The sequence below is a fragment of the Lepisma saccharinum genome, chromosome 5 (assembly GCF_977018435.1).
Source record: "Lepisma saccharinum chromosome 5, izLepSacc3.1, whole genome shotgun sequence".
NCBI classification, from domain to species: domain Eukaryota; kingdom Metazoa; phylum Arthropoda; class Insecta; order Zygentoma; family Lepismatidae; genus Lepisma; species Lepisma saccharinum.
The window spans coordinates 11624812-11644149 of NC_139233.1; the positions used below are offsets into that span (position 1 = coordinate 11624812).

General features: G+C 36.9%; 1 protein-coding gene across 1 annotated transcript in view; it reads left to right on the forward strand.

Moving 5' to 3' along the window:
- Positions 1 to 19338, forward strand: part of LOC145988218 (solute carrier family 15 member 1-like) — an 87401-nt gene that overhangs the window by 19116 nt on the left and 48947 nt on the right. The window contains exons 2-4 of the mRNA XM_083123062.1: positions 6453 to 6531; positions 7974 to 8115; positions 12475 to 12561. Coding sequence (XP_082979188.1) covers positions 6453 to 6531; positions 7974 to 8115; positions 12475 to 12561 — 308 coding nt within the window. The remainder of the gene's footprint in view (positions 1 to 6452; positions 6532 to 7973; positions 8116 to 12474; positions 12562 to 19338) is intronic.

Here is a 19338-nt window from a genome sequence, read left to right on the forward strand (position 1 = left end):
TTGATAACACTAGACAACAAATTTTAACTTTTTGTTTTTTACAGAGGCCAAAATAGCTGATTTATATGGATTTGAGTGTACTGAAGTTGAAAATGACAATTAAAAATCTAGATTAGCTCAGGTTTGGAAGTTATTGAAACTTTTATGTTCTTCACATATTATAATGGGCCATAGTCTAACAAGCGTAGCACTGCCTACCACACATTTACTTACCAAACAATTGACAGTGGTTTTGGGGTTAATTCGATGCACTGATCACAAATATGGAGTTCGTTTTTCTCGAATGGCTCTAGTTTTTAAGATACAGGGTGTTGAAGTTAATATTGCTACTGAAATACTGATACATATATTTTTCATATTCTATTCAAAATTTTTGAATGACAAGCTTGCTGATTCCATATATCACATCATTTTTGTCAGACTAGTTTTTACAATGCAAACTAGTAAAATGTAACCTATTCACAAATCATGTGAAAAATAAATCAAAGTGCTTTAGACTAAGTACATGAAATGCTAGTCAATTTAGTTAAATTAAAGATACACTATTAACATCTACCTTCTTTACAACACGTGTATTCTCTTCAACTGCCGCTTATGGGGAAGATGAGAGTCTTTCTGCAAAGTCCAGCAGAAATCTGCCAACATTGAAGCACTGAATCTTCCATTACAGAGATTTCTTGGTGAAATCTCTCACCATGTTCATCACTAAACGCCCCACAATCTTCAGGGAAAACGTCGATATGTGAGTGAATGAAGTGCATTTTGAGTGACATGTTGCATTTCAGTTTCTCATAGGCACATATAAGGTCATTCACAAGTTCAATATAATTTTCAGCCCTCCTATTGCCCAAGAACAATGACATAACTTTCTGAAAGCATTGCCACGCGTTTAGCTCATCAGGACTGAGAATACACTCGAATTGCTGGTCTCCAAGGACCTTAAGTATTTGTGGACCAATGAATACTCCCTGCTTGATCTTCTCAGCACTCAGTCCAGGGAATTTTACACGCAAGTATTCAAATGCTCGTTCGTTGCTCTTATTCGCTGCTTTTACAAATGACTTCATCAATCCTGGCTTCACATGTAGTGGTGGTAACAGGACTTTACTGGGATTTACAAGTGGCTCCCACGAGACATTTTTCTTGCCAGGCAATAAAGTTTGTCGTCGTGGCCAGTCCTTCTGTTTGTAATGTAAATTCTTAGCACGACTGTCCCACTCACAAATGTAGCAGGAGTTCTTAGTGTACCCATCTTGTAGGCCCATAAGCATGCCGATGACTTTTAAATCAGCAGATACGAGCCATTGATGCTTATCATAGTCGATGCTGTTTAAAATACCTCTCATCATGATGTAACTTTTCTTTGTTAGGGCTGCATATGCCACTGGGATGGAAGGAAGCACATTGCCATTATGTAATAGCACGGCTTTCAAACTAGTTTTCGAACCATCTATGAAAAGTCTCCAATCGTCCTGTTTGTATAAGATATTGAGTTCTTGCATCAAACCTTCAACATTCGTACAGTATGTCATTTCGTTTGTTGTGTTGAAAAACCTTTCGCGTGGCTTTTGACGTTGGCGAAAAATACATACTCGAGCTTTATCTTCCAGAAGATTCCACTCCATTAAACGAGAAGCTAATACTTCGGCTTTATGATTTGGAAGGTCCAAGTCTCTAACAAGATCACCGAGTTCACTTTGCGTGATTTTGTGCATTTCACTACATGATGTTGGTGTAAAGGTGGGATCGTTAGAAGTAGAAGGATGGCATGTATCTGACTGGTCTTCTACGAAAGCGTACCAAAATCTCTAAGATTGTTTTTTTTTACTTTATCTCAAAAACGGGAGCTAAAAAACAAAAACTATTGTCATTTTCGAATTCAGCGTACCAAAATCTATAAAGATTGGGCATTTTCCTTTCTGTAAAAATTTCATTGTTGAACAGTGTAATTACGTGAATACGTCCGTTTTTCTTTAGGGGCTAAGCCCCGGAAGGCCCAAGGGACGAAACGCCACTGTTAGTTAATCCTTTCTGAAGAGCCTTTGAAGTTTGCACTATGCTGAAGTTGAGGAATGTCCGAAGCATTTATAATTTGTGGAGCAGTGAATGAGAACAGCCTTATACTTCATTAGCCGTTCATAAAACTCCCCGAAAAATTAATCCCACATAACTGATACAACACGAGACTTATCTTTGAAGTTTGTATCAATATGCAGAATTTACATTCTTGTGGCAAGTCCATATTGAAACTGCATGTATGTTTCTTGGTCATGATTATTCACTGCTCTACAAATAACAGAACACACAAAACAATACAACTTTTTTTTAGCATGAAAGGTCTCAAATTTAGACTTGGTTTTCAAGCTAACTCCTAGACTTTTATAAAACGGGACAAATAGTGGTTTTTAATAATATCGACGGGGCGACCGGGACACCACTCTGAAACGGGACTGTCCCGGTCCAAACGGGACGTATGGTCACCCTATTTATATCCGATGTTAAAATTTAACGATGAAACTGTTCCCATGGACCCGATCGGGTGAAATACGATACACAAATATTGTTGTTCAATCTTCGTTTACACGGAATCCAATGGCAACACTAGCATATTTAATAGGAGCGTCAGGGGAGGGGGCAAGGTCAAATTTATGCCTAGGCCCAGTAGTCCTGGACCGGGGCACTCAAATTTCATGCGGCAAGGTTGCCGTATCTAATATGTGATATAAACGCTTCCCCTCGATTATTTTAATTTCCCTTAGCTTTATTTTTATTCTTAGTTGTAGACTTTGTGAGGTTTATGTTATTTCGTGTGGAAATGTTGTTAAGGACAACAATATCATCAGTGGCGTTCCCAAGGGGGGTTTGTGGATGGGTTATAACCCCCTCCCCTTTGGCCCTGTATTCGTTAAAAAAAAAAGAACATCAAAGGTAGGTAAAGATGGCGAAATGAGAGCTGACTACCAGAAAAAATGCACATAACCCATCCCTTTCAAAACTTTCAAAACTCTGGGCACGTCACTGAATATCAGTGAACTCAACTCTGACATTACCCTTGAAACACTAATTAGGAAAACTCTACAAATGCGCCCATAGGGGTGTGCGGGACAGATATTTTGGGATCGGGACGGGAAATTTCTTAAATCCCGATTCGGGACGGAAAAAATTAGTGACTTCCCGACAAGGTCGGGAAATTTTCGGGACGGGAAATGTTCGAAATTTCCCGAAGCTCTAGAAATCTCGAAATGTACACGCCATTTTCACTTTAAGTGATTATTTTTACATTTCTGGGATAAAAACTAACAATTTTCGATAAGTTCCAGAAACTTAAATTGCAGAAAACGTCGAGAATTAACAACTTTTTAAAATGACTATTCAGTATTTCCCGACTACAGGCCCATCATCTGAATTTTTTCGATTTTTCAACTGTTAACATATCTATAAAAAATTGAAAATAAATTGCACTGTTCCCTAACGTGTTCCCAATATTTCTGTACTACTTTTGTTCTTAAAAATATAACTGTAATGTAAATAGAAGGCAAAATTCACTAGTTGGGCCTATCAGGCGCCATCTTTGAATGTGTGTTATTCACGAGACACTCATGACAGTGACAGTGCCCAATTAGTTTGGTAATGATGATTTTTTTTGTAATTATTATAATTAATAAACAACTACACCTCTATAAACAAAAAAGCATTAATAAGAAAATATTACGTTTTTGTGAGTCTTAGTGATTTTGCAGTTGGTTATTGTTTCTTGTTAATGATGATATTTATTTATTTTTTTATTGATATTTCCAGTACAGCAGAAGGCATTTTAAACCGGAAAGAAACAACAGTAAAACAGTCCACTAGTGTTAAAATGAACACACGAAACAACATAAAATAAAATAAACAAAATATAAACATAAACAAGTCAAGACAGTTGCAAGGTAAACAGATGCATTACTTACATACAATTTTTTCTATGTTGGTGATAAAAGATGGATATGAACTGAATATATCGGTTTGGTTTGATATGACATTGAACTGATTTGGTAGCCTATGAAATAGTGAACGTTGAATGAGTGAAAGTCTTGGAGCTGCAGTGTGGAAAGTTTCCTTGCTCCGTGTTTTGTGTCTGGCACTCTGAGGGAGAGTTCGTGGAGTGGGATGCTGCATCTTAGGTTTCCATTAATGATCTTATGTAGTAATTTCATATCTGCAACGTATCTACATGATTCTGGAGTATTTATGTTTAAGTTTACAAGCAGATCTCTCTTAGATAGGTGTCTCAGGGCCGGCACTCTATATCGAACGATGGAGAGGAAAAAGCTGAGAACATTGTCGATCTTGGAGGTATGAGAAGGGGCAGCCATGTTCCAGATGGGTGAACAGTATTCTAGAATGGGGGACACAAATGTTTTGAAGTAAATGGAAAGTACTTTCGGGTTATGGATTTCGGTGAATCTGTAAAGTAAGCCTAGCATACGCATTGCCTTTTTTGTGATGGTTGATATGTGATTATCGAAAGTTAGTTTAGAATCTATGAGGATACCTAGATCTCGGTGTTGTGCTTCTTTTGCTAGAGTGATGTCGGTGAGTGTATAATTACCTTCAAGAATGTTTTGCTTCAATGAAATTGTTATGTAAGAGCATTTTGAAGGGTTCGTGGACAGTTTCCATCGCTTACACCATTCGGAGAATCTATTTATGTCATTTTGGAGAAGTTGCATGTCTGATGGCTGTTTTATTTCTCTCATAATCTTGCAATCATCAGCGAACATTAGAATTGTGCTTGAGATGGGGGAATTAAAGAAGTCTGTGAGATCATCCAGATATAATACAAATAACAGAGGGCCAAGAACACTTCCTTGTGGCACACCAGATATAACAGGAAGCCAGTTAGAATTAGTTCCAGGAAGTATAACACGTTGTTGTCTATTTCTTAGATAGTCTTTCAGTTTTTATAATGATTATAATTAACATATAGCTTCACATATATAATCAAAAAAAGAAGCAGTGATTCAATAAGAAAATGGTTTCTGAATTTTCATGATAAAAAGACACGTGAACAGAAAGAGCACAAGTTGAAGATTTTATTTGTCATCTGAAACTCGATTATCCACCACTTGAAGTTGCTGTGTTTTTTTTCCTCAATAAGGAATGCATAGGCTTCTGAAATACTTATTCATCAAATTTTTAAAACATCGTGTCTAGCTTAATAAACTTGAAATGGCTTCCACTTGCAACGTGGGGAGAAATTAATGCTCTCCTGTATGTTCAAAGTTTTTGTAGCAGTGCCCATTCCAACGATATTGAAACAAATACACACCTGGTGCGAAACTGTCAATCTTCTTCTACAGAACTAACTGATGAATATATTCTCTCGAGCTATCTACCAGGTCAAGTCTACCCCGAAAAAGGGAGTGTGACGTTAGCTCTCGAAAGCTCGGAAACTGTTCCAGAACTGACCTGGTCGATAGCCCAGGAGAATTTAATCATCATTCGTCACCAGGAAAGCTTCAGGACTTAGTGCACTAACTGTTTAGTAATCTACAAAATATGTACAGAAAAAAATTGAGGGGTGTGGCTTTCTTACGATTGCTTAAGGTTTATTGAGTGATTCATTTGATATATTTTACTTGCACTCCCCTGGGAAAACGTTTAAAATGTAATCTGAACCACTGTGTAATGTGACTCAACCAGATATCGAACTACACTTTCTGGAAATTCATTAAAGTAGATTGTATTGTTCAAGTCTTGTGTCGATGTTCAAGTCTTGTGTCGAAGTCATGCTCTTCGTTCTTTGAAGCAGACGAGATATTCAGTGAACGTGGTCTTCATATAAAACAATGTACTTCTCTCCCTTCAAACCAATATTTCAACATTTTCAAAGTATCATTTATTTATTTTGAGTACAAAGAATGTTGTCAGACATCGCCAAGTATAACTATAACAATCTCCGCAATAACATTATCCCAAATTGCATATATCTCCACGGACATCTCCATCTTGCAAGATCTTGTGCAGACGAAATGAGTAAACTTTTCCTTGACTTCCTCCGGCAGCAAGATTGCTGTAAACCGTCTGAATGGCCGGACCGTTTCACTCTTTAAGACGTGACTTCAACTTCCAACTGCCGAACGCTAAACATGCAAGATCTTCAAGCCGACTTGAAGTTGTCTGGCCCGCCGAATGGGGCTACTGAAGCATCCTCTGAAGGGTGATCAGCCCTTTGTAACGTTTTTACCATTGAATCACAATTTCCATGCTAATGACCCTGAAAAAAATTGTATGTTTGTAACTAGGTTGCACACAGGTCAATCTGTGGCCACTGGCATTTTTATATTATTTTTTTTTTCCAGAAACCAAAAGTGATGGTACATCATAGAAACAGTATCATATTCAAAAAAGACATTCTCAGGATGTATAATATATCTAGTATTTTGTGTTTTTCTGTTTGTTTTTTGCAGGTGATAAAATATCCCATTGCCATTTTCTTTATAGTAATTTATGAGTTTTGTGAGAGATATGTGTTCCAAGGAGTAAAAGGTATGTTTACACAAAGACCTTACTTTCTGTAAATAATAATAATAGTAATAATTTTCCTTATTTTTGCTGTCTTGCTACATAGTGTTTCCTGGTCCAGAAAACCACATGTAAATTGCAATGGGATTCAATGTGTTGACCATATGTTATCCAATGTAAAATTGTTTGGCAAGCCTTCCTCAAAGTGATGTGCAATGGAGTTTTATGATCAGTCAGGTTATTTGAGACTGGAACTACATTTTAAAGTAGTTCTGAACCACTAAGTCTCACATCGTGGCCATGCAGTCTAAGGTGTCAGGCTTTGGGCTTGGGCTACAGGACACGCACTGGTTCAAATCTCCTGAGGAAAGCATAACAACTTTTCTCCTGAGATTTTGGCCAGTGTATTGGACCAGTGGCCACCCACCATCATGAGAAAATTGGTGAGCTACGAATGTGTAACCAGGTCATGGATACCTACAACAACAACAACTGGAGGTTCGTTATGCTGACCACACATGACCCAATAACTGGTTGGATTGGCCCTCAAGGGCTGGTGTGCCATAGGTTATTATTATTATTATTATTATTATTATTATTATTATTACCTAAACCACTATATGGTTCCATCATATCACTGAAATAATTTAACAGCTTATGCTATGCTATCCTAAATAGTGTCATAATCATACATTTACCTGATTCAAGTAAATAAATTTTCCTTTTTCCGGGGTGCTAAGTGATCTCGCCTAAGAATGACCTTTAAGGATGACTATGCGCATGGAAATCATTTACAAAGAAAATAATACTTTCCATAGAAGTTCCCCTCTGTCCCCCACGCACAAGTAGATGATAAGCCAGGCCGAGAAACTAGGAACTTAATGGTTGTGTAAAAAATCATAGGAAATGCAATTATATGCACTGTGAAACCTGGTGAAAGTGATATGATGCATAAAGGAGCAAAGATAGCTAAAATGCAAGGGGGGAGCGTGGCCCCCCTGGAAAATGAAAGTCAACCAAAAATTATGTATTTCATACATATAATTTCATTTTAGCCACAGTAATATGTGTTAATTATTGCATGAATGCCATAAATTCAAATTTAAGCAATGTTTTTTAGGGAACAACACTATTTTGGGGGAAAATGTGCCTTGTTTGCCCCCCTGAAAAAAAGTACCTTCCTTGCCCCTCCCTGGAAAAAATCCTGCAGACGTCGATGCTCAAACGTGATGTTTTCAATATCAGTTCTGCTGTGGCTGAGATTGAAATTGTGTGTGACTTATGTGTGCCATCGCATGGTGTAAATGTAATACACAGAGAGCAATTTGATTTTTTTTGTCTTTTTGAACATTATATATACTTATGTAATTGCTTTTTTTTGTAATTTTCTTAGAAGGTAGAACAACAATGATATTTTTTGTTATGCAATTAATACAAAATTCAGAAGATATACTTTCCTCTTTCAGTCATTCTGGTCCTGTACATGGAAATAATCCTGCTGTACAATGAAAACGAAGCCACGGCCTTATTCCATGTGTGGAATGCTTTTGGCTGCGTCCTTCCTGTTATTGGTGGAATTATCTCAGACTCTTGCTTAGGGAAATTCAAGTGAGTTTAATACGTAGACTGAACCAGCAACAAGATAATAGATGTGTGTGTGTGTGTGTGTGTGCGCATGCACAATGATTATATGGAAGCTTTAGCAGTGATGTTGTACTTTATTTGACTGATACTTTCTTTCAGTGATTTGTCAATACACATGTGTATATTAAAGATATGCTTACTGGATACGTAAAATGTACTAACCTTTGTGGAAGTTGAGGTATCTTGTCCCAAATGGACTTATTCTTCCTTTTCTCATATGATTTGCAACTCTTATTGCATTTTTATTCTTGTATCTTTCTTCTTTCTAGTTTGTCATTTTTCTGTCCACTCTCTTACCTCTATTCTTAATAATATATATTTCTATGTTTGCCCTTCCATTTTCTGTTTGATTTTCTTATTTACTCTCTGTTCCTATTTCTAACATTTATCTTTCTTCTCCCTCTATCTCTGTTCTTTTATTTCTAATAAATCTCTCCCTCTTACACACACGCGCACACACACACACACACACCCACACTTACTTTCTCTTCTATTTCATTTTATTTTATTTACAGTAGAACCCCAGATTTTGCCACTTTATACATTTGATCTTTCTGGTCCCAACAAGAAAATTGTTATAAACTTTTCCCAGATTATACACTTTCCTATATCATAAGTTCTCTACCCACGGTCCTATGACAAACATAGTCGAGGTTCCACTATAGTTACCTATCTCCCCTGTCTCTTTATTCCCCTTTCTATCTTCTCTCTGTCTATTGCTTCTTTAACTTCTTCTCTGCCATTCTATGTCTGTCTGATTACTTTTCTTCTGTCCTCTCATATTCTATCATTTCATCCATTCCCTATTGCTTCTTCTCCCTCCCAATTAAAATGTTTAATTATTATAATGACACACAAATATGATGAAAAGATTCTCCCAGGCTATCGACCAAGTGATTTCCGGAAATGTTTCCAAGCTTTCAAGAGCTAACGTCACTCTCGTCTTCAGGGTAGAAGTGCAGTGCTGTGTGTCCAGCTGCTTTATATGGATTTGGAGTAGGAGGTTCCTAGAATAGATGGTGGACCAATCAGGAATTTTGTCTGCACCGTCTGCCAAGTAGACAAATGATTTGCACTCTAGCCTTTGGTTTCAGATGAACCAGCTTCCTTTCATGGTAGGCATAGGCATAACTTGGCAGGGGCAAGGGGGGCACATGCCCCCCCCCCCCAAATTTTCAGGCTTGTAAAAATATACAAGTTAAGGATACTTTTGTTAACATCCTAAGACCTCAGCAGCTAAGTAATAAATAATAATATTTATGATTTTGCAAATGTAACAGTTATTTAGCAAATAATCCTGGACAGTATTTGTGTGGGATGGAAAACTTTTTGACTCTGCCCCACCAAAAGTTAAGCCTCAGGTTTGTAACTGTCCCCCCCCCCCACTCAAAGTTAATTCCCAAGTTACGCCCATGGTGATAGGAGCTCCAAAATTTTGATATTCATGTAGCATCATGAGAAAAAGTAGACAAAAGGATTATTGGACTTAAGCCTAGAAAGTCAGATAACATCAGCAAACTGCATGGTTGTACTAACGTTGCCTAATGAAGACCTGCTTAGACAAAACGTGATCCTAAATGAGCTATCTTGCTACAAAGTTTGGTCTTAATTTTGAAGTGGGAAATTATTATTTTCATTATATTACTTAGTGCTGTATTAGGTTGTATACTGTACATACATTGCATTTCTAGAATAGATAAATAAAAAATGAAACAATTTCATATTCAGGCATTGGGGATGGAAAGGAAGAATGTGCATGTGCATGGTTGTTGGCAGGGGGGGGGGTCAAATGGGTTGGTGGACCCCCTGGAAATTAACATTGTTCTTTTAAAGATACAAGAAAGTCGAAAGTTTGTTACTCTTATTGTTAAGAACGGAAATAAAGTTCATTTATTTAGTATTCGAACAGAATGATCAAAGTAAAAATGCATTGGATCGAAAACATTGAGTGAAAATACAGCAGCAAGTTTATATTCTACCATTTCATGCAAAGAACAAATGGTTCCACAGTTTTCAAAATTCTAATAATTACAGTTGTAGGTGAGAGGTCACATGACACACTTTATATATTAAAAATCCCCCTAACATTTAAAGCCTTTTCTTGAACGAGACATGCAAAGGTTAATATCAAAATGCTTTCAGATAGTAACTGCATAAAATGCAAAAGAAATAATGGAAAATAGTTGTGCTGGTATTCACTCATTTGGTGGACCGATTCTCCCCATTTATATAATAATAATAATAATAATAATTATTATTATTATTATTTCGAATAAAATTATTTTTTTAGCTTATAATATTTATTATTTTATAATAACATTTATAACCGTGGTAATAATACTTATTTTTTTCTACTATTCAACTTTTATCATTTGCCCGACCCCCCTACAAAAATTTCTGGCGATGCCCATGTGAGTGTGTGTTATTCCAAGCAATGCCTTAATTACTACTCCAGCTAAAAATTCTCTGGTGCCTACGAATACACACACATATAGATAGCTGGACACTTTTGAGAATTATGTTGAAAAACACATTCAACTTTTAATTTTACCGTTTTATTGAAGTCAAATTTTCAAGAAATAGACGAACATGTCTTAGTGTTCACTGTTTCAAAAAGTGAGCAAACTAAATTATAATTAATAATAAAAATAATAATAAACTACAGTACTTAGCATAACAACACCTGTAAAATGTACATACAGTAAAAGGTAAATTTTGTCACACATTAATATGGGTTATTGTAACAGCGTTGTATTAATATTTTGTGGGATATCCTTTAGATTTGATGACTGCCTCGATTCTTCGTGTCATTGAGTCCACCAAACCTCGGAGATCTTCCGGTGTTATCACTCGAAACCACGATTGGACGATGGCCTCTAACAGCTCCTTCTTGTTGCTTGGATTCTGACGTGACACCAAAACTTTCAGCCTTGACCACAAGTTCTCAATCGGGTTGAGGTCAGGACTGTTCCCAGGCCAAGGCAGAACAGTAAGACCATGGTCCCTGAAACATCGCTGATTGATTCGAGCAGTGTGACACTTCGTGCCATCCTGCTGAAAGATGCACCGCTGAACGTCACCCCCAATCAAATCATGAATAGTGGGTGGTAGTTTTACCTCTAAGACCTGTTCTTGGTATTTTTTGGCATTAATGTTCCCCTCTAACACTGCAGGTGCCCGACACCATGCCTTGCCATGCTTCCCCACACCATCCTGACTTTGACAGGATGCTTCATAGTGGCGATGGTGCACTCAGGTAGCATGTCTTCACCTGTTTGGCGACGAACAAACTTGATGCCATCACTTCCAATGATGCTGATCATGCTTTCATAGCTCCAAATAACTTTACCCCAATCTTCTTGTGTCCACTCCCTGTGTTCTAACGCCCAATCCACATGCTTTGTTCTCTGCTTTTGGTTGAGATAAGGCTTCTTTCTTGCGACACTCACTCGTAAACCATTTTCGCAAAGTTTTTGTCGGACTGTTCAGTCAGAAACTTCTACCCAGAAAGATCTCAAGATGGCATTAACATCTTTTGCTGTAAGCCGGCGATCTTGTAGAGAAAGGCGGGAAATTCTAAGACAGTCTTGAGCTGTTAGTTTTGGTTTCCTGCCACTTCTTGGAGCAGTTTTTGTGTTCCCAGTTGCTTCATACCGCTTGCAAACTTTTCTAACGCCTGACTTTGTTGCAGCACCACCCAACCTTTTCGCTATTTCTTCATAAGAATAACCTTCATCACGAAGTATTACTGCCTTACTCCTTTTACTAGGTGACCAATCAGCACTTTTTATTGCATTCGGGAGCCATTATTTGCAATTTCAGTATCACTTTTCAACTTGCTCTACTCACCATACGTAGTAAAAAAAGATGTTGGCTTCACAAAAGTCAGCTGCCAACTGCTGTAAACAATGAAGCTCACACTTGACCCACAGTACAATACAGAAAATACCAATAATGAGACAACAATGCTGCAGTAAGATGCAATTCTTGAAGTTACTGAACGATGTACAGCAATGATGCTCACAGTTGACCTACTATACTACAATCGCACACAGGCCTTCTGTTGCTTGAAAATAACAATAACAATGATAATGAGACTACAATGGTGCACTCAGATGCAATTATTGAAGTTACTGAATGATGTCATTTAAACTTGTTTAATATTTCTATACAGAAAATAGTTTTTATATTCAAGATTTTTTTAAAAAATAACATTTTACAAAAGTGTCCAGAATTAATGCCACTACTGTATATCTGCCATATGATGCCGTATGATGCCATATCTATTGCTCTATTTGAAATGTTTTATTTTATTTTTTAAAGAACTATATTTTTCGCCCTGCTCTGCTATGGCTGCGGAATGGTTCTGCTGACATTGACAAATGTCCCTGACATGCACCTTCCTCTAAGGCAAGTATTCCCTTCATATTTTTTTCCTATATTAATTAAAAAACAATCACATCTGTTACAAGAAGAATTCATTTGTAATGAAACTGTTATGAACTAAAAGAACAGTGGTGTAGCCAGGAATTTCATAAAGATTATATATATATATATATCTATGTATATAAAATATATAAATCTTTTATGTTTTGCTGCAGAGCTATATGTTTGATTTGCAGCTTTTTACCCTTCATATATAAGGAAATAGTGCAATCAGAGCTATATGTTTGTTTTGCAGCTTTTTACCCTTCATATATAAGGAAATAGTGCAATGTTAAGACTTACCTAACATATACACCAATATAATCAAAATATAGTATGTGAAATTAGATGATGATATAGATTTAGATTTATTTCATCCATGAATCACATTTGCATTTTCATGCTGTGAATTTGGACATGTCAGTCAAACATTACAATATACTAATACAATGAAGTATAATAATGTAATGTACAATGAAATGATACCTTAGCCTATTACAGTTTTATGCTTGGAGGTGTGTACTCGTATTAGTTATACTGTCCAGTAGCGTACGCAGGATTTCATCAAGGGGGGTGTTATTTCGAAAACTTTCTACAAATTCACATTACCATTGTTTTATTATACTATAATTAATTAATTAATTAATAATAAATTAATAATTCTCATAATTAATTAATTAGTTTAATTACTACTAATAATTACTACTAATGCAGCTGCTATTTATGAAAGAAATAGAACAAAATTACATTTCTTTTGTTTCTTTGTTACAAAATAATTGTCCAGTCAATGGTTATTTGTATATGGTAAGTGAGACATTTTAAGTGTGAAGAAAATCCATAAAAAAAGCAAATATATTAAATTTATTGAAATAATCGAAATATGAAACTCATTCAAGGAGCCGTGCTGGTCTAGTCTGACAACTTCGTGGGATATCCGGGTTCGATTCCCGGAATTGGTTGGAATTTATCTAGCCTTGTCTCTATACCCAGCCTCATAGCAATGGGTACCTGAGAGCAACCCTGGGGGATGAAGGCTGCCGGAGCATGGTGCTGATCACATCACCTGCAAAATAGTTCGAGATCGAGAATCTTTGGGGCCCACCACACCACTACGTGTGCCATCATGGAACGGTGCTATATGCACGGGGGAATTTACATTACCTTTACCTATGGAACTCGCCCAGGATGATGATGAAGCGCGAGAATACATGTTGCTAAATTCCACTGAGTCTATGTTTTCGTTGAAAAGTAAGTTTATAGACATTCCAACACATTTATCACTTCTAGGTGATTCACAAAGCACTTCTTCAACATTATTTAATGATGTGGATGTAGACTCAGCATCACTTGAGAGTTCACAAGGCGATGTGAAATCAGTACCGGGAAGAACGTTTGCAATAAGGTCGGCACACTGCGACGAAGCAAGGAATTTTCATAATTCTCGCGAGAGTCACTGCGCGACTTTTTTTGCAAAAAAAATTGCAAAATTGAACTTTGCGGCCGCTTAGATTGTGTTTGGAATGTTGTGTTTTTCTTCATGCTGCATGGGAATAATAATTCAAATTATTATTATTATTGTTATTATTACTGTCGCAGATATTTGACTGTGATAAATTAGCCATTTTTATTTTTTTCTACAGCATTTTCCATAATATTTCAAAAGCTCAAGGGGGGGGTTTAAACCCGGTAACCCCCCCCTTGCGTACGCCACTGATACTGTCTATACATAAAAGTAACACCAGTAAGACATGTTAAAGTTACAATATAAGTATACTATTCTGTAATGGATTAAAATATTAATATTGTAAGATAATATAAAGGTAAGACTAATAACATTATACTAAAATTGCACTCATGTAATATAACAGGTACAACATGTGAGACTGGATTCAGCACTCTTGTGGATGAATCCATGAACCTCCAATCCATCAACCCATAAGTGATGGATTAGACATTGAAAATTTTACCATCGCTGAGTAAAAGCAATGGTACAGTGTCTCTCAAAAGTTTTAGGACAACGACATTTTAAACTATGCAACCCAATTTACACAAGCCGTTGGTGGGTTGCGTGCAGATTTAGGCTCAATTTCAGGGTTGCCACGTGCACAATAGATATTTATAAAATACGCGAAAGAAATGTAAACAATTATTATTGTATAAAATTATTAAAAATATCACTATTATATCGCAAATGACAAAATTCTTTCTGAAAGAAAAAAATAGGTTTCTAGCATTTCATCGCTGATGAGTCTACAGTAAGGAAAAGAGGTGAGAGGAAACGAAAGTTTACAAAGGAGAGGAGAAAGAGAAAGCGAAAGGAGAAGAGGAAGGTAGAGCAGAGAAGAAAGATAGGATAGACGAGGAGAGGAGATGTAGTGAGGAGAATGGAAAAAGATTCGGGGAGAGATGAGGAAAAAGAACAAAGAAGAGAAAAGAGGAGGAAAACGAGAGGAGAGGAGGAGACGAGAAGAGGGAAGTGGAGAGTAGAGTAAAGGAGAGAAAAAGAGAAGAACGAAAAAAGAGAGTGGTGGAGTCGGAAATGTAAGACAGGAAAGGAGATAAGAGGAGTGGAGAAGAGTGGGATGAAGATAAGATGCGAGAAAAGTAGGGAAGGCGATATGAGATAAAAGCAGAACAGAAAGAGGGGAGAGAAGAAGGAGAAGGAACTGGAGAGAAGAGGTAGTTGCAGAAAATATCGTCTGAGCGTCAAGAATGGATGCATTGGTCAAATTATCGACATGAAACATTCAATAACATTTTGAAATGTATTGGAGAATATATTAGATCGGTGCGAAATGCCTTTTGGCTGAGTTCAGAGCAAATTAAAATCTTCCATGTAAGATCTTTGATTTTACCTGCGATTACACCACTAAACAAATGAACGTAATTTTTAATATTTATAAGAATTATTCCATTTTTCTACACTTCTCGGTTCGTTGAAATTGAGATTTTGTAATTCAATATTTCCCCTCCCCCCATCGTTAATTCCAAACTGAATCATTCCGTTTCACACGGCGTGGACAATGAACACAATGGGATATGTCTAAAACTTACGAAAATTTTCTGCCACCGGAAGGGTTTGAACCTACGACCATCAGATTGACAATCCTGAACGGTAGCCACTACCCTACAAGCTTTCGTTCATTAAACCAGGTAGAAGAACCGTTACAAAACGCCTTTACCTTCGAATGAAACAACATTTTTTTCGAAGTATTCTGTCCCTTTAATATTGTAAATGTCGTTTGGTATACGTGTAGTTGAACTTTTACTTTAATTTTGATTTGCTTTCTTGTAGTATAACCGATATCTTCGAGAAATAATTTTCGAAGTAATTAAAAACGAGAATATTGGTAGTTGTGAAAATGCGAGTTATTTCTTCTAACTTATTATTGTGATTAGACATTACTAATGGAAAATATCTAGAGGCTTGAACATTACAGGACGATGTTCTTTTCCTGTGATACTGTAACAGACAAAATGCTTGTTTACTGATGCAAGTATTGTGTCCAGAACAGTCTTATGAAATGTATTTGCTGTTGCGTCAGGTAACACGAAATAATTACACCGTGTGCGAACTACCAAATCTGTGCAACGTTATACGTAAACAGGCGGAAAATTTTATTCATAAAATCATGTCACATTTGACAGTATTAGTCAAGAGAGACTCGTGGGACACTGTGTTAAGGTGCTGGACTAAATCCTTCTAATTTTTCTTACTAGAAGAACAACAATTTCTAAGGAAGAGCAACAGTGATGATCTTTCTTATTTCTTTTAAATGCTTACACTTTCCTTTAATTGGGTAAAAAATAAATAAGAATATTGCTTGTATTTCTGTCATTGACGTAGACCAGAGAGAGAGACAGACAGACAGACAGATGTTACAAAATAGTTCAAATAGTGCAAGCGCCATTAAAAAGTCATGATAATTCTATGTTGCGTACTTAGAATTATTCATACAATAAAGAACATGTCTAATTGTGAGTTAACAAAAAAACAATAATAAATATACATTTTCGCATCACGATTGCAGTTCGAAAAAGTCGGGACAGGGATTGAAAGTAACGCACTGTCCTGTCTAAATCGGTAAAAAGGACGTCTGCTAGCCTTGCATCAATGATTATAAAACTAAAACCACCCAATATTGCAGCTTGAAGACTTTTGCGCAAGAAACAGATTCATTTATGTAAGAGCAAAATTGAAATTTTTACACATTTCAAAAATCGACGATGTTATTTTCGTATTTATTTATTTATAGGTTCACATTTAAATATTTTAGGGTTCGAGGGGGGAGCATGGCCCACATGGACCCTCCCCTGGGTACTGACCTTACGTAGACAGTGGAGGAGAAATTTTGGAGAACCTTTCTATTAAATTTAGTATTTACATTCACCTTATGCTCAGATAGATTAAACTATTTATTGACAAATCGTGAACTTTTCGTTTAATAGATAATATTTGGTTTTAGACGACGGGAGAACATTGGTCGAATTTCCTTTCTTGCTCTTTTAAGAGAATATATACTTCTACAATAGCAATCGCGTTCGGAAACCGTGAAAAAAAAAGACTTGGTTTTCAAAGGCAGACATGCTTGGTAGCGTAGCTTGCTCGCGATCAAAGTGACTCACTCACGCTATTCAAGGCCGCTTCTTATCGCAAAACACTGCTTCGATGCACAGTGTCTGCACCCAGCACGTTATAAGTGACCAGAGTCGAATTTTAAAGAGAATCTGAAGAATGGTAGATTTCATCAGAAGCGGCTAGGTAGGCACCAGCTCAACATGCAATAGTTTAAGTGATAATTCCTGACAAACAAAAAACCGTATTGAATAATTATTGGGATAGTAATACGCGTATCCGCTTCTTTTTAACAATGTAAGCTCGAAGACAATCTGTATTCCATTTATTTATATTGGCAACTTGGTCAACCGGAGGTTATTTTATCGCCTTCGATGATCGAATTGTCTGATCGATTATTTTTTGTTTACCCAGGAACATGCCCCATAGGAGATTTCCGAGACCGGGTTACGCTACTCACTCGTAGCTCCCCAATTTCTTCACGATGGTGGGTTTCTACCGGTCCCATACACAGGCCGAGAGCCTAGAGAGTGAGCATAGGCGGACTCGAATCCATGCCGTCCTGCAGTCGGAGTCCAAAGCTCAGCTCCTTCGACCGCACGGTCACGGAAGTAGAGGACGATCTTCAACCTCTTGGGATGCCGAGTTCAAGTCCTTAATATGAGGATTTCAACCTTAGCCGACCTCAATTTCAAAATTATAAACAAAATGCCTACTTACACTAAACTTCTCATCAAGGCCAAAATATTTTGTAACTGTGAAACTACCCCTGAATACAAATTGACATTTTTTTTCCATGTGAGTAAGAATTCAATGTGTGGCATACAGACATAGATGATACCTTTTGAGAAACAATTAACTGTACCCTGTCCCAGGATCTCTGGAGCAAAGCCGCGCATAGCGGAAGAGAAGTGGGGAGAGGGGATCGAGTGGACAGAGCAAATCAGTGCACGCTGCTGGGAAGGCTGGTAACTGCAGTGGTTTTCCTCCCTCCACGCAATCCCATTCCTCTCTCACGTGTTCATCGCTGCTCAGATACTTTTTTTCGTTCACCTGCTCCAGAGATAAGTGGGACAGAGTGTAGTTCGCATACATGTAGCAAGTAACGTATCCCAGAATGAAAATTTCACTTAGTTTTAAAACGTTTGTTTAAGCAATGAATGACTGGAAACGGATCACACATAATTCCCTTGCCAAAATCTAGTGGTCGAAAATTAATTTCAAGACATTTCATATCTATTCACCATATTCCAAGTTATAAGGAACTATTTCGTAGATGTTCATGAAACCGTTATAAAATTACAAATAAAATATATTCACAAGCTTAGATATACCAATTCGAAGAAAGAAATTCAGAGTTAAATTTCAAATGCATGTGTATAAAGTAATTCTAGAAGTACAGAGCTATATCTGAGTATTTAACTTCTTTTTTGCAGATAACGTTTACAATATTGAGGCGACAGAATAATTAGGAACTGTAGCTCCAAGAAAACAAAGGGCGTAGTGTATTGGTTAGAGTCCTTGAAAGCATTGCGGTCCCACGTTCGATCCTCCATACTAGATGTTCCTTAAAAAAGAATCCCTTCCATTAAACAAGAGCATGGTAACATTATTTGTAAGAGCAGTATATAGTGGCTGCATTGTTCTACATATGAAATTTATAAAAAAAATAATAAACAAATAAATGAATTGACACACGTTCAACGGGATATTTTTACATATAAGATCGTGAATTATGATACTCTAACGAGAATTGTGTACTGCTTCAAAGACATTGACAAATATTAATGAAATAACTATTTATACGTGTGGCAATTCAGGACATGCTAATTTTACCCCTTTTCCCACTTGAGTTCAATGCAAGGATACCTCCGCAAATATCGAATGAAAAGTTCTCACCATGTGCAATTCTCCATTAAATGTTTTCGCCGAGTCTTACTACTTTCGTTTTCTTTGTTACAAACAATACTTGTTTGCACGTTACATGCAGTAGAGTTGCATCTACATTTCCTTCTACCGGGCTTAAGGAGCGAAAGATTGTAGGGTAGTGGCTACCGTTCAGGATTGTCAATCTGATCGTCGTAGGTTCAAACCCTTCCGGTGGCAGAAAATTTTCGTAAGTTTTAGACATATCCCATTGTGTTCATTGTCCACGCCGTGTGAAACGGAATGATTCAGTTTGGAAT